This window comes from Paroedura picta, chromosome 4 (genome assembly GCF_049243985.1).
Source record: "Paroedura picta isolate Pp20150507F chromosome 4, Ppicta_v3.0, whole genome shotgun sequence".
In the NCBI taxonomy this organism is placed as follows: domain Eukaryota; kingdom Metazoa; phylum Chordata; class Lepidosauria; order Squamata; family Gekkonidae; genus Paroedura; species Paroedura picta.
The window spans coordinates 35,937,233-35,952,579 of record NC_135372.1 but is presented as its reverse complement, the minus strand read 5'-3'; the positions used below and the strand labels follow the sequence as shown (position 1 = coordinate 35,952,579).

Sequence of the window (15,347 nt, the reverse complement as noted above, 5' to 3'; positions counted from 1 at the left end):
GAATCTCCAGGTTTCCCCCTGGAGATCTCCAGAACTGGACATTATAGCTAAACCTTTGAAATGTCTTTTATTTCGTATGGCCCTTAGTTAGAGGCCTATTGCTTATATCCCTGTCATTATGTGTAAGTGGTTAACATTCATTATTGTTTGAGGAAGAGTGCTTGCACTCAAAAGCTCACGGCCCTGAATAAATCTTTGTTGGTCTTAAAGGTGCTATTGGACTCTGATTCTATTCATTATTGTTGGCACCCTTTGCTACAATCTTGAATTAATCCTAGAAATGCCAGCTTTGATATGATAAAGTCTCTGCCATGGTTCCCAGGGCATGCAGTTATTAGTATTTATTATTATTAAATTTATTGTCCGCCGCTATCAGCAATGCTGATAGTTGTAAAACTTCACATAAAATGCATAAAACTTTATGTGGACCATTGTTTTACAAAGTGCAAGGATGCTTTGATGCCAGAATGCTCTGGCCACACTCACCTGCATATTTGGCCCAAAGACCTTTTGCTACACCTTCCTCTCCAGGGAACTGACGTGCTCTCTGGTCAACTGGCCCTGCTCCTAGGTGGAACTTCCTATAGTATTAAAAATAGTGTAACAGCCTTGCTCTTCATCTTTGACATAACATCTGCTCATGTTTAACCACACTTAAGCTCTCATATGGATTTGCAATGAATGCCTAGATCCCCAGATCTGAGGATCCCCAGATCACCTTGGCTCTTTGTCACATTCCTCCTGATGCGCTAGTCATCGGGGGACATAACAACGACTGATGACTGAAGGATGTTGGGCCGTGTGCCATCAACTCAATAGCCCAGGCTAGCCCCATCTCAGAAGCTAAGTAGGGTCGGCCCTGGTTGTTATTTGAATGGGAAACTGCCCAGGAAATCCAGGGTTGCAATGCACAAAGCACCTCTGTTCATCTCCTGCCTTGAAAATTCTGCAGGGCTGACATTGAAATAGAGCCGAGAGAACTGTGAAGAGCTGAGAGAGCTCTGAGAGAACTGTGACTGGCCCAAGGTCACCCATCCGGCTGCATGTGGAGGAGCCGGGGACTCAAACCCAGTTCTCCAGATTAGAGGCCACTGCTCTCAACCACTATATGCCATGCTGGTTGAAGAGCATTAGGCCTCCAACCAGCTGTGGCTCAGAAGTCTGCTTGGCATTCACAGAATTCCAGGCTCAATCCTTGGCACCTCCAGCCAAAAGGAGGGAGGGGTTTGTGTTGTGAACGACTTCTGCCTGAGACCCACTGACAGCCCAAATAGGCAATAATGACCTTGGTAGGACTTGATGGGTCTCGATTTGGTATAAGGGAGTTAATTCTCGATTTGCAACCAATGAAAGAGGGAGGGGGAAGTAGGGTAAAGCGCCCTCTTCTCCTTCTACCTTTGAGTATTGCTGGCTAGTTAATTCTTCCAGAGCAGCTGGGGCTTCTTGCGTGTGACAGGATTCCATGCAGCTGTTTGATGCCTGCCAGGAAACCATGACCACTTTGGATAAAAGCACAAAACGATACGAGTGACAGAATGCGACTGGAGTCATTTAGAGGAAACATGGGAGGCCAGTGTGGTGGAGTAGTTAAGAGTGTCAGACTAGGATCTGGTAAACCCAGGGTCTAATCCTCAGTCCTCACCTTGCTGCCAGTCCCACACTCAGCCTCGCCTACCTCGCAGGATTGTTGTGAAGATCAACTGAAGGAAACAAGAACGATGTAGGCCGCTTTGAATCTTCATACAAACACCGGAAGAGCCCGGTTGGATCAGGCCAGTGGTCCATGTAGTCCAGCATCCTGCCTCACGTAACCAGTCCTTCTGGAGGGCCAACAACAGGGCATAAAAGCCGAGGTTTTCCCCTGATGTTGCCTCCTGGGATTCAGAGGCTGATTGCCTCTAAACATGGAGGTTCGACTGGGGCAAAAAGGCCGGGTGGAAAAGCATAAATGAGGAAGCCATGAAGCTCTCCCCCAAGCCAAGAACATTGCTGGCATGTCTATGAGGACTAGGAAACTTGCTTTTCTCAGAAACATAATCTGTTACACTCAGGAAGAGTAGAGTCTCCAGAGAACCTATCCCGTTGCATCGGAGCCCTCCTTCTGCCAAAAAAGACTTGCAGCTGCACATAACTGGATGTCATCCTGCAGAAAACCTCTAATTTCGGAGCTGCCACTGAGGAGATGAGCAGGACGCAGCCTCATCAGAAGCAAACAGCCCCTGTGCTGGGAATGGAGGGTGCCAAGCCACGGCTGCCTCCCGAGGGCCTGAGTCTCTGTTTGCAGACCCTCTGCAGATTCAGATGGGGGAAAAAAATCATGGGCAGGCACGGGAGAGACCACTGTCACTTCTCGGCAGAGACGTCACGCAGAAGTTGCAAAATCAGACAAAAGTTTTTTATTCTGGCTGGGGGAAAACAACAATAGACGAGATTGTCAATTTAAAAACACAGATTTGCAGAGGGAGCAAAAATGTGACCGGCATCTGATACAGATGGGGGTGGCAGCTGGGTCCCTCCACTCGTCTCCCCTCCACCGTTCAAGGCCAGCTCAGACCAGACTGATCAGAGTGCCGAGGCCTCAAACAGAGGTAAGAGGCAAGGTCTTGGCTGGGATCCGCGCCAGAAGAGGAGCTTGAAGCGAAGAGGAGGACAGCCTGGAGAGGAAGAAGAGGCCGTTTAGGCTGTCATTAGGGCTCACAAACCCCAAAGGGATAATACTGTACATTGCAGTGTCTATTTCAATGTTCTCTGCTGCAATTTTTGTCAAAAAGAAGAGCTGGGTTGTTTTCTTTTGTACTCCACGTTTTACTACCCATCGGAGCCGCAAAGCGGCTTGCAATCACCTCTCTCTGCAACAGGCACCCTCTGAGGTAGTTGAGGCTGAGAAAGCTCTGAGAGAACCGTGCCTGGCCCATGATGGCTGCATGTGGAGGAGGAGTGGGGAATCAAACCCAGGTTATAGGCCGCCGCTCTTAACCACGATTCCTAGCTTTCTTTTTTGAAAAACTAAAGACTCCGGCTTCCTGGTCAGCAATGGCGTCCCTCCCTTGACATTTTTTTGCTAGCAGCCTTCGACCCCTGCACAAGGCAGAGGGGGCCCACGTTGCTTTGCATGCTCGAGATTCCAGCGTTACCCTTGGAAAGACTTCCCATGTGAGCAAAGACATTTCTGAGCCCGAGATCCTATAAGCCTGGCTTCAACGGACCAAAGGCTGAATGTGGCTCAAGGCAGCTTCATGAGCAAAATCCACAGCTCTGGTCTCATGTCTTTCACTGCAGGGGCCACAGCAGAAGATCCTGTGTTCTAATCCTAAGCACCTTTAAATAAAGGGTCACAAGGTGCAGTGAAAAGCCTTGTGGCAGCTTTTAATAAGGCGAGTCGGGTTTGATTCTCCGCTCCTCCACATGCAGCCAGCTGGGTGACCTTGAACCCATCACAGTTCTCTCCGAGCTCTCTCAGCCTCACCTACCTCATGGGTGGCCTGTTGTGGGGAGAGGAAGGGAAGGTGATTGTGAGCCGCTTTGAGACTCCTTTGGGCAGGGAAAAGCAGGCCCACCTCCAAAAGCCGCTGCGAATCAGGAGTGAGGACGTTGAGATAGGCAGAGCAAGGTTCCGATTCATACCAGTGAGGATCCAAAGAGGCTTACAGTGTCACCTCTCCACCAATTTACCCTACAAAAAGCCACTCTGGGCATCAGTATCCCATCCACCTTAATATCTGTGCTCGCTCTCAGTGTCACTGTGCTTTGCCCAGTGACAAAGAAACTGTCTCTTCTTCCCCTCAAAGACCTACCTGCGTTCCTAGCGGTGCTCGGAGACTCTTGGTGGTCTCTTCTTAGGAGCAGCAGTGGACTCCTCCCTCCGCCCCTGTCTTAGGCCCTAAATGAACAGACACAAGGGGAAACGTTTTGGGGGACCAATAAGGTTGAAGTTTCTGAGGTGTCCTCTGTGTCGGACAAAAGAGGGATCCAAGGTGGCCAGAGAAATAAGAAGAGCCCTGGTAGATCAGACCAGTGGACAATCTAGTCCAGCATCCTGTCTCATGGAGTGGCCAACCAGTTCTTCTGGAGGGCCATCAACAGAGCAGAGAGGCTGAAGTCATCCTCTAATGGAGGAGGGCAGGATGCTGCTCCCATTGGCTGCAGAGGAGAGGACACGCAGTAATGGGTTTAAACTACAAGTACAACGATATAGGCTGGATATCAGGAAAAAAATTTCACAGTCAGAGTAGTTCAGCAGTGGAATAGGCTGCCTAAGGAGGTGGTGAGCTCCCCCTCACTGGCAGTCTTCAAGCAAAGGTTGGATACACACTTTTCTTGGATGCTTTAGGATGCTTAGGGCTGATCCTGCGTTGAGCAGGGGGTTGGACTAGTTGGCCTGTATGGCCCCTTCCAACTCTATGATTCTAATGTCGCCTCCTGGCACAGGGATTCATAGGTTTAGTATTTCTGAATGTGGAATTCCCCCTCAATCGCCATAACTCTACCTAATCCCCTTCTAAATCTGTTTATTCCTGTGGCCATCACTATATCCTCTGGCAGCAAATTCCATATTTTAATCATCGTCGGTGTAAAGAGGTATTTCCTTTGACCTAGCAACAAGTCTCTTAATTACTTCTTTTCACAACTCGGAAAGTATCTACCATTAATCGCTAACCTTTATTCCCCTAACCTTAACAGTTTTATTTATTAAAAATTTAGTGTCCGAGAAGGAAGGGCCAAGACATAACCAGGTAAGTGTACCACATGCATATAAGCAAGTCCTTGGAAGGGGAAGTTTGTCGTCAGTTTCTCAAATTTGGCCTTCAAATGTGCCAACAGAAAAGGCAATTTTTGGGTACTATAGTATTATTTTCTTCTTAGCACCTACTCAAGGATCTTCAACAAAATTTGAGTCCAATAGCACCCTTAAGACCAACAAAGATTTATTCAGGGCGGGATCTTTCACGTGCATGCACACTTCCTCAGACAATGGAACAGATGTCGTAAGAGTGCAGATATAAGGAGAAAGTAAATTAGTAGCAAATTAGTAAACAGCATCACAATATCCTAAATATACAGCACGATAATTCATTGCTAAAAAAGCACCATCAAGATCTTTGGTCTCTTTTAATTACTTCTTTTCACAACTGGGAAAGTGTCTGCCATTAATCACTAACCTTTACAGTTTTATTCCCCCAATGTTTTTGTGGACGACAACTGAACCCGAAGGACTGATTTTCTTTTCTAGCAAGGAATTATCATACTGCATATTTAGGATGTTGTGATGCTGTTTAATAATTTGCTAATAATTTACTTTCACATATCTGTACTGTTATGATCCCTGGTCCATTGTCTGAGGAAGTGTGCATGCACATGAAAGCTCACGTCTTGAATGAATTTGTTGGTCTTAAAGATGTCATTGGACTCACATTTTGTTGTGCTATTTCTGATCAACATGGCTATCCACTTGAATCTTTCCTTTAACCCAGGGGTAGTCAACCTGTGGTCCTCCAGATGTTCATGGACTACAATTCCCATGAGCCCCTGCCAGCAAACACTGGCAGGGGCTCATGGGAATTGTAGTCCATGGACATCTGGAGGACCACAGGTTGACTACCCCTGCTTTAACCTGTCCTTAACCAACTGCTTGTCAAGCTTTGGTGGATGCCCTCGAATTCTAGTATTTCAGGAGTGTCAGACAAATTCCTCTCCCACGTACCCCCTTAGTTGTCTCTTTTCTAACCTGAAAAATCCCCATTCTTCAGCATTTCCTAATAGAGAAGATGCTCCAACCCCCTAATTGTGTGGTTTGCCAGGGAAAATCCTCCCTCCTGCAGAAACAGCAGAAAGCCAATCACAAAAGAGCATGGATTGGGCCACATGGCAGATGGCGTCCCAGTTCCCCCAGGTCCGGCTGTGTGTTCAAGGAAAGGACCCTCCACTCCCCCAGAGCCAGGCCTTACCATGTAGTAGCCGGTGTGATAGCCGCTCAAATGCCAAGCCAGCAGCATACTAAGAAGAGCTTCCTCATGGTCGTGGCCGTGCGGAGGAGGCGGGAGGGGCTAGACAAGGCAGAAGAAAAAGGAGCTGGGTTAGTCACAAGATCCCACCCTCCCTTCCCCCCCCCCATGTCTGACCCTTCTCTCAATTCCCTGACTCTTTCCCATCTGCTGGCAGGGGCTCATGGGAATTGTAGTCCATGGACATCTGGAGGGCCACAGTTTGCCCACCCCTGTCTTGAAGGATGTTGTAAGCTGCCTTGAAGGCTCTATACCAGGGATGGCCCAACTAGGGCTCTCCAGACGGCCGTGGACTGCAATTATATGAGCCCCTGCCAACTGGTCAAGCTGACAGGGGTCCATGGTAATTGTAGTCCATGGGCATCTGGAGAGCCACAGTTTGGCTACCCCTGCTCTATATGGTGGAGAAAAAGCAAACACACACCCCACCATGCTGAGAGGCAGCTGGCCTCTCAATACAATTTGAGGAGACAAACCACCTAGGAAGGGCCTGTCTTCCTCCTGCGCTTCTGGCTGCCCATTAAGGGGACTAGGAAATGGACAGTGGGGCAGAGATACTCACAGGCTTTTCATCCTTCTGTGGCTGGGGGATTCTGGCATTGGCCTGGCCTTTGTCCTTGCTGTCTCTCCCCTCTGGGAACTGTGAAGTGTCACTCGATTCCTTCTGCACAGAAAGGATAAAGTTTGACTTCCGCAAGCAGCCCAAAGAAGATAAAGAAGAAGAGTTGGTTCTTATATGCCGCTTTTCTCTGCCAGAAGGAGCCTCAAAGGGGCTTACAGTCGCCTTCCCTTTCCCGACCCCACAACAGACACCCTGTGGGGTAGGGGAGGCTGAGAGAGCCCTGATATTACTAACCACTACATCAAGAAGGCCAGACTAGAGAAATCGTTTGGTACGACTTGCGCCTTGGCTCACTCCTTTGAGCCACCTGGGAGTATCCACTGCAGCAGCACAGAATTCACTCTTCCGTTTGCAGTTCAATGCAGGCTGAACTGCCAAAGTGGGCAAGGCAGGAGCCAGAAGACCCCAGGATCCCAGAGAGGCAGGAGCCTGGCAGCCGTCACTCAGTGAAAGGCAGATGGGTTTGCTAGGCCTTACGACCAGCCATTTCCCTTCGGCTGATGGGCTTCACAGAGGCTGTGCTTGCTAGTGTATTTTCTAGTGGGTTTCAGGACTTTGAATGAGTTGGAAGGGGCCATACAGGCCATCTAGTCCAACCCCCTGCTCAATGCAGGATCAGCCCAAAGCATCCAGGCTAAGTAGCTGGTCCAGCCGCTGCTTGTTTAAATTTTAAGCTGCAGTACGCTTCCCAAAGGCCTGTTGAAAAGCAAGTTGTACGTTTTGCAAATAAATAAAAATAAAAATGGAACCGTCCTGTATACCTAAGTACATGTGTGCATGCACGCACAGCCGTTTGCTTAAAAAAAAGGAGGCTAAGTGTGCCCACGCGCCCGTAACGTTTTTGCAACACAGCCACAGTTTTTGAGGCAGCTGAGGCCACACAATTCAAACAGTAGCTCAATTAAATCGAAGGCCAGGCAAATAAAAGTCCAATCCAATTAAATCGGGATATGAGAGGGGAAGGAACCTCTCCTGGTGCCCGGGAGATTGTAATTACAAATATCACTCAGACTATTCTAAAATAAAATAGCTACAAGACACACACACATCTTGACGTTCTTCGCCTCCCGGAGACGACTGCAGGTTTAAGAGCCCATCTATGTTGGCATCCATGGAAGCCCAAGCAGGCCCACTTTGGCCCCTAAGTTGCCCACATGTCCCACCCATGAGCAAGTTTCTCCCGGCATACCAGCGATCAGCGGGTTCGCCCCCACGCCACACGTTGCCCGTGGCCTGCCTCCTGCCAAAGCTTTCCAGATCTTTCGGCCGTGGCCTCTCTGGCCCCCTTTTCAAGGTTTGTGACCACGAGCGGGCCCCTTCCGCAAACACACTCAACACATACGCAGAGCTCACCCTGCACCCCACGGGGAGCTGAAGGTCAGCCAACGCCAGGCTCTCCCAGTTGCCGTAGCAGTCAAACTCCACGCAGCAAGTGCCAGCCTCCGCATCCATGTTACGAACGGTGGCCGGATACAACAGGCCGTCTCCTGACCACGTAGCTTGGCAAGGGTCCCCCACGGCCCACTAAGAAGACAAGAAGAGGCATTTGAGGACCCTGGGGAACTGGGGAGCATTGTCTACCGCGCACCACTGCCCCCTGGGGGTCAGTTTCTTTCTTTCGACATGTATACCATACTGTTGTCTCTAACCGGGACCCAAAGCAGCTTACAACCTCATTCTCTATTTTATCCCCATAACCACCCCCCTGTGAGGTAGGCTATGTCGAGGGAGAGTGACTGGCCTAAAGTCACCCAGTGAGTAGGGATTTGAATGCAGGGCCTAGTCCAACACCACACTGGCTGATGAGCAGGGGACAGAATTATGGAGGAGGAGAGAGGGCACAACAGTGAAATGAAACCTCCAGGTTTAGGGGCAGTCTTCCTTTGAATATCAGCCATGGGGGGGGGATCAGCAGCAGGAGAGAGCTACTAACTTCATGACCTGCTAATAGCAATCTTTAGTCATCTGGCGGTTTGCTTTTGGATGAAAAATCAAAATGGTACAAAATCCCAACCCGAGAAAACGTGTCAGGAACCTGAAGGCTGAGCAACAAATAGATATAAAAATTAAAATATAAATATTTATTATTAATGATCTTACTTATTGCTTTGGAGACACGATGCTAACTAGACAAATAAAACGTGTTTCTGTTTCACAATGACCATCAATTGTAAACAGGTAAAAGCTAGGCCCCTCTGTGGCTTTTTTGATGCAAGAAAATTGCATCCATATGGCCATAATTCCCTGCACATAGAAAGCTAGCTGTCAAGGGAAAATTCAGACACCCCCATCCCTAAGATCTTGCTTTTCTGTGTTCAGAGAATTTGACTGCTCCTCTGTAGAAACAAAATTACCCCCAACCAACAAAATCTAGTGTGTTAAGGAGAAGATTAGGACCCCTTATCCCTGACATACTGAATTTCTACACACATAGAATTTAAGAACTCTTCCACACAACTGAAAGGAAACCCAGCAGAGACCCTGAAACGCCTGAGTCCAAAGTAGGGAGGTTTGGAGCCTTCCACCCCACCTCCAGTTCTCACCTCTCTCACTGCATCCTCGTCTTCTGGAGGTCTCCAGCCAGGAGGCAGCAGTGCAGCCAGCAGTTGCTCCTCCTCATTTCCGTAGCCATCAAAACGTACCGTGCAACATCCTCGGTCATGATCCACAGCCGTGATGCAAGCTGGGTACAGGAGCCCGTCCCCCGACCACATGGCAAGGCAGGAATCTCCGAGACACCACTGCAAGCACAGAAGAAGAGAAAAGCCATTTGGGGTCATGGATGAGAACTGTCAACAGACTGTGCACAATTAGTCCTTTATCAATTTTATTTTTTTTTACTTTATTTATATCCCACTTTTCTCTCCAATGTCCTCCCCTTTTAACCTCACAACAGCCCTGTGAGGTAGGCCAGGATGCCTCGCCCAAGGTCACCCACCAAGCTTCCAGAGCAGAGTGTGGATCTGAACCCAGGCCTTCTTGATTCAAGTCCAGCACTTGTAACCACTGTACCATGCTGGCTCTCACAATGGCTTTGATCACAAAGCTCAGACTGTCCTAAAACGTGTTTAATGGAAGGGGGGTGGGTTTATGCAAGACAGAGGCCCACTGCTGATCGAGGTGGTCCAGGATGTGTCTGAATATGCCCCCCAATTTTTAAAAACCTGATTCTCCCAGCATGTAGAAACCTAATTCGTAAACTAAGCAAGGAGATAATGCCTTTCTGTGGCATGCTAGTTTAGTATAAGAGGGAAATTGGGGAGGCAATGGAAAATTAATTCAGCTAAGCTCCCCACCAGGTTCACACTGGTGCAATCCCAGCCCCAATACCAAAACAAAGTTGATTTACCCTGCACATAGAAACCTAGCTTGTCAAGGAAACTGGGGAAGAATGAGTGGAACATTCAGTCAGCGGAGCCCCACCCCCAGCCCAAGTGCTGAGCTGCTCAAGTGAGAATGAAGCCAAAGTGCTGACTCTGAACTAAAATGTAACTCGAGAACTGCTTAACAAATGCCTCTTGGACTACCTTGAGACACCAGAGCCACATCGTAAGGGCTGAAAGGCAGGCAGACAGGCAGGCCTGGTTGCAAATGACCTGCTCAGGATGATAAACTTGGAGACCACAACTGGGAAAAGCAACGGGGAAACCTCCTCTGCACCCATAACAGCTGTTTCCAAACAGCTGCCAATCCTCCCTTCCAACAGGCTGGCCTCTGTCACCTGCCTACATACCTACCTACCTGCTTGCCTCCTTCTTCTTCCTTTTCCTCCTCTTCATCTCGCTCCACATCGGATTCACTTCCATTGCTTGATCTGCATTCTGTAGGGGTCGTGCCCTTTCCAAGGGTCTTCTGCAAATAACAAGGCTAAAACTTTAGGGATTTAGGGTGCCAGTATCAAGGTCTGTTAAATTCTAGGTGGCAAACTTATCCTCCTCTCTCATAAAATTAACTAGATAGGCTTGTATGGGAGTAGGTGGTCCTTAAGGTATGCTGGCTCTAAAACACAGAGAATTTTAAACATCAACACCAGCATCTTGAGTGGGGCCCAAACTCTACGACCCACTCCAGTCAAGATACTGGCTGAAACTTTCAGCCTCAATGGACTTGACAAGCAGTTTTCCAAGGGCAGCCCCAAGGAGAGTACATTGCAGTAGTCTGACCTGGTTGGTACAGAGGACTAGAAATATATTGGAAATTTATTTACTTGATTGCCCTGACCTGGATAGCCCAGGCGAGCCCGATCTTGGAAGCTAAGCAGGGTCGACCCTGGCTAGTATTTGGTTGGGAGACCTCCAAGGAACACTAGGAGTCATGACACGGGGGCCGGCAATGGCAAACCACCTCTGAACGACTCTTGCCTGGCTGCCAGACAATCCTCAGATCTTCTGGCAATACAACACACGGGCCATATGATAAATGAATGTACTGGATTTCTATCCTGCCTTTCTCACTAAGAAGCTTAGAATCATAGAATCATAGAGTTGGAAGGGGCCATACAGGCCATCTAGTCCAACCCCTGCTCAACGCAGGATCAGCCCTAAGCATCCTAAAGCATCCAAGAAAAGTGTGTATCCAACCTTAGCTTGAAGACTGCCAGTGAGGGGGAGCTCACCACCTCCTTAGGCAGCCTATTCCACTGCTGAACTACTCTGACTGTGAAAAATTTTTTCCTGATATCTAGCCTATATCGTTGTACTTGAAGAAACAAGCAGAAACAGCATCCTGCCCTCCTCCAAGTGACAACCTTTCAAATACTTAAAGAGGGCTATCATGTGCCCTCTTACATCGTTCTCCTCACCTCTGTTTTATCTCCACAACAACCCTTTGAGGTAGGTCAGGCTGAGCACGACTGTACCAAGATTACCCAATGAACTTCCCTGGCATAAATGGGGGTTCAAATCAGGGTCCCCCAGAACCTAAACCACTACACCATGCTGGCTCTATCCATTTCCCCCCTGCCTTTTTCTCTCTCATCTTCCCATTGTACCTCAAAATCCCATAACCCCAGCCAACCACTCAGTTTGGTTACAATTGTGCATTAAGCTATCTAACGTCTAAAAATACTTTTGCTTCCTTAACTTAATGCGCCCAACCTTCTCTCCCATTTGCAGTTGTTCTGCCTGATTTTCCTAAAGGTGGTCAGCGAAACCTATTGTGCAAAGGATGCTAGGTGATAACACCTTTCTGCGACTGTTAATTTGGTGTCAGAGGGGCATTGGGAGTGGAAAATTCAATCAGCTAAGTCCCACCCCCACCCACAAACTCCCCCTAAGCAATACTGAGGTTTTTTTTAAAGTGTATACATTGTCGTACTAAGTGAGGTTGCCACAAATCAACGGCATAGAATATTATTTAATATTATAATATTAATTACATATAATTTATTGGCACATCCCCAGCAAATCCCTGTCCCCAAGAAGCTTTCACTCAAAGATTTAAAACCACACATACATTTTTTTTTAAAGCAAGACTCTAAAACCGCCTTTCTCAACTTTTTTAGCATTGAGAAACCCCTGAAACATTATTCAGGCTTTGAGAAACCCCAGAAGTGGCACAATTGTGCAGAACATGGTTTGGAAGCAGAGCTGTGGACACACCCAGCCAGGGATCCTCCCCTTCCCACCCCTGCAGGCCCATCATTGGCCATTTGAGGTGGAAGGAGTCGACATGACCATATATGGTCATATCACCTGATAAATGTTTAACAATTTTTAAAAGCCCTTTACAATGATGTGACTCCCACCCATTTGGGAAACCCATCCAGGGCCATCAAGAACCCCCAGGGTTTCACAAAACCCTGGTTGAGTCTATTGAATGGCTGACAAGAACAGAATAACAATACAGTAGAGCAATAAAGCAGCATGAAGCCAGATTAAGAAGGAAAGAAGCTGGTTTTATACCCCACTTTCCAACATCCAAATGGGTCTCAAAGCAGCTTACAATGGCCTTCCCTTCCTCTCCCCACAACAGACACCCTGTGAGGTAGATGAGGCTGAGGGAACTCTGAGAGAACTGTGATTGGCCCAAGGTCACCCAGCTGGCTTCACATGGAAGAGCGGAGAATCAAACATGGCTCTCCAGATCAAGGCTGCCACTCTTAAACACCACACCAAGCTGGCTCTCAATAGCAACAGAGAACAAAATTAAACTTTAGGAATATGACAGCGTTTCCTTGCTGGGTTGAATCAAAGGTCCATCCAGTCTGCCATCTTGTCTCCCAATCAAATACTTACAGAAAGTTTACCAGCAGAGCCAAAACCTTCACCTGTTTTTGCCTCCCCCAGCATCCGGCGTTCAAAGATACACTGCCACTGAACATGGAGGTCCCAATTAGCCATCAGCACTGATGAGAGTCTCGGCCTCTATTAATCTGGAGCCATCTAAGAGTCACCACCTTCTCTTGCCGTAATGGTCTTGCAAGACCATTATAATGCAGTTTTATGGTGGGCCATCCTGGGGAAGATGGTTCCACAAGCCCCACAGAACTAACCCTGGGAAAACATACTTGCAAATATGAGTCCGAGACAAAGGCCCAATAATAATAATAATCAGATCTTAAAGAGTGGTCTTCTAGAAAGGCACTTCCTAACTACTTTTGGGCCCAGGGGGTCCAGAGTTTACAAGAAACAATTCAGTTTTAGGTAGCGAGCAGCTCCATTTCATCTAGATCTGGTTCATTGGCCTCTTGTGCAGGCTTAGCTTCATGCTCTGGTCAAGACAGGTGAGGAGACGGAAGTAGGTGGAACTCCCCACCACATGATAACTGTTGTGTGTGGGGATTTTTTGTTGTTGTTGTTGCAAACCCTGCTCATTTTTGAGTGCCAGGGTCTGGTTAGGAAGCAAAGCAGCATCGAGGGTGTTTACCTGAAAAGAGTGGACGGCCTGGTTGTACGAGTGGATCAGGGCCCGGTCATCAAAGGCTGCACAGTCTGCAATCTAGAACAGGGAAGACAGAATGGTTTTTGAGATGAGCGCAAAAATTGGGGACTCAGCAGTTCAGAAAATCAGTAAGCACTGTAGCATTTATAGACTGCTTTTGCACATCTAAAGCATAAGGATATAAGAAGAGCCCTGCTGGAAGAGACCAGTGGGCTATCTAAGTCAGCATTCTGTGGCTGAGCAGTTCCTCTGTAGGACCAAGAACAGAGCACAGAGGCCTTCCCCGGATGCTGCCTCCTGGCTCTGGGATCCAGAGGCTTATTGGAGTTTCCTCTCAATCACCAGGGCTAGTAGCCATTGATAAACTTATCCGCCATGAATCTATCTTGTCCACTTTAAAAGCGGTTTATTCCTGTGGCCATCATTACATCCTCTGTCAGCAAATTCTACATTTCATTCACTCTCCTTGAAGTGAAGTAAAGCAACTCCCATACATATTCTTGCTTTAACCTTTGCAATATCTAATACCATAAGGTCCCCTGAGGACATGTAAGCTTTCAGGTTCCCCAGAACGCTTGAGCTGCGAGATCCTGAAGCAGTCCCCTCTGCAGCCATGAACCAGAAACCACAATTTTAAGTTTTACCAGCTAAGCAGGGCAAGCCTTTCCTGATGCAGGCGAGCAGCATGAGCCAAGGTTTTGGGGGTCAATTGAAAACTCTAAAAATAGTTCCTCGAGCTCGAATTTCTGAAGACTCCCTCCTTCTTTGCTTTTCAGTCGCAAGTAGGGTGGGGCCGTCAGAATTACAACTGGTCTCCCGACAAGAGAGATCAGTTTCCCCTGGAGAAAATGGCCACTATGAGGTGTGGCTTCTGCGGCATTATACCCTATTGCTTTCCATCCCCAGTAGCGCTGCCAGCTCTGGGTTAGGAAATACCTGAAGACTTCGGGGGCAGAGCTGGGAGTGGGCGGGATGTGGGGCAGAGAGGGACCTCAGTGCTTTGGACTCCACTCTCCAAAATAGCCATTCCAGGGAATCCCCAGGTCCCACCTGGAGGTTGGCATCCTTACTCCTCAAACTCCACCCTCAAATCTCCAGGATTCCTCAATCTGGAGCGGGCAACTCTGAACAGTATTAAGTCTCTATAGCTTGGCTGTCCCGTTTGCTGGAGCTCGTAGCCAGGGAAAACCGGTTAACAAAAGAAAAACACGACAATAAAACCCACTGGATAGTTTTGGGGAATGGCATCCCCGGTTACCAACCCCGCTGCAAATCTCGGCACCCGGGAGAGCAAATTATTTCTTTTTGCGGTCACCTCCCGAGGGAGACCAAGATCAGGGCTGAAGTGCCTGTGCAAAAGTCCTCTGTGCATTGGGGGGAATTTAAGCCCATAGGGAAGAAGCATAACATAGGCATCCCAGCCCTGGAAGCGGGACCTCTGGCTGACTCACCCTGGATCCCCGGTTCTTGTATACAACCTCCCCCCTACATTCAGCCATGGCAAGACCCGGGCTCTCCTCTCCTCCGCCTTGCAGTCCAACGTGTTGCAAAGCTGGAGGCGAAAATGTAGAGTTTCCCCCACGCGTGTGCTCCACGGGAAACGTAGTTTTCGGCCCCCGCTCATTCCGCGTCAAGAAATCATATTTTAAACTATCTAGACTACAAGTCCCATAAGGCATTGCTTCCACCCATAGAGTTCTAAGGCAGAAGAATTTTCTTAAGTGGTTGCACACCGCCTCCTGGAGTTTGGTGGTGTCAACTGCAAGCCTTTTATTTAATTATTAGATTCAGGTGGGTAGCCGTGTTCGTCTGAAGCAATAACAAAGGTTGAGTTCAGTCAT

At 48.2% G+C, this 15,347-nt stretch overlaps 2 protein-coding genes across 7 annotated transcripts in view; one reads left to right on the top strand and one right to left on the bottom strand.

The window, feature by feature from the left end:
• The window catches only part of GADD45B (growth arrest and DNA damage inducible beta), a 115,669-nt gene that overhangs the window by 83,642 nt on the left and 16,680 nt on the right, over positions 1-15,347 (top strand). The window lies entirely within an intron of this gene.
• Positions 2,382-15,165, bottom strand: LOC143835169 (survival motor neuron protein 1-like). 6 transcript variants are annotated; one of them, XM_077332391.1, is made up of 9 exons: positions 14,996-15,165; positions 13,492-13,563; positions 10,366-10,476; positions 9,168-9,365; positions 7,978-8,148; positions 6,565-6,666; positions 5,946-6,044; positions 3,795-3,880; positions 2,382-2,654 (listed from the first exon to the last, which is right to left on the bottom strand). In XM_077332391.1, the coding sequence occupies exons 1-8, from the start codon at positions 15,128-15,130 to the stop codon at positions 3,803-3,805; spliced, it is 966 nt and encodes a 321-aa protein (XP_077188506.1). In that variant the 5' UTR covers positions 15,131-15,165; the 3' UTR covers positions 2,382-2,654; positions 3,795-3,802. The 6 variants fall into 6 exon arrangements, with proteins under 6 accessions (XP_077188506.1, XP_077188511.1, XP_077188505.1 ...); XM_077332396.1 differs by having other exon boundaries at positions 14,958-15,138; XM_077332390.1 differs by lacking the exon at positions 3,795-3,880.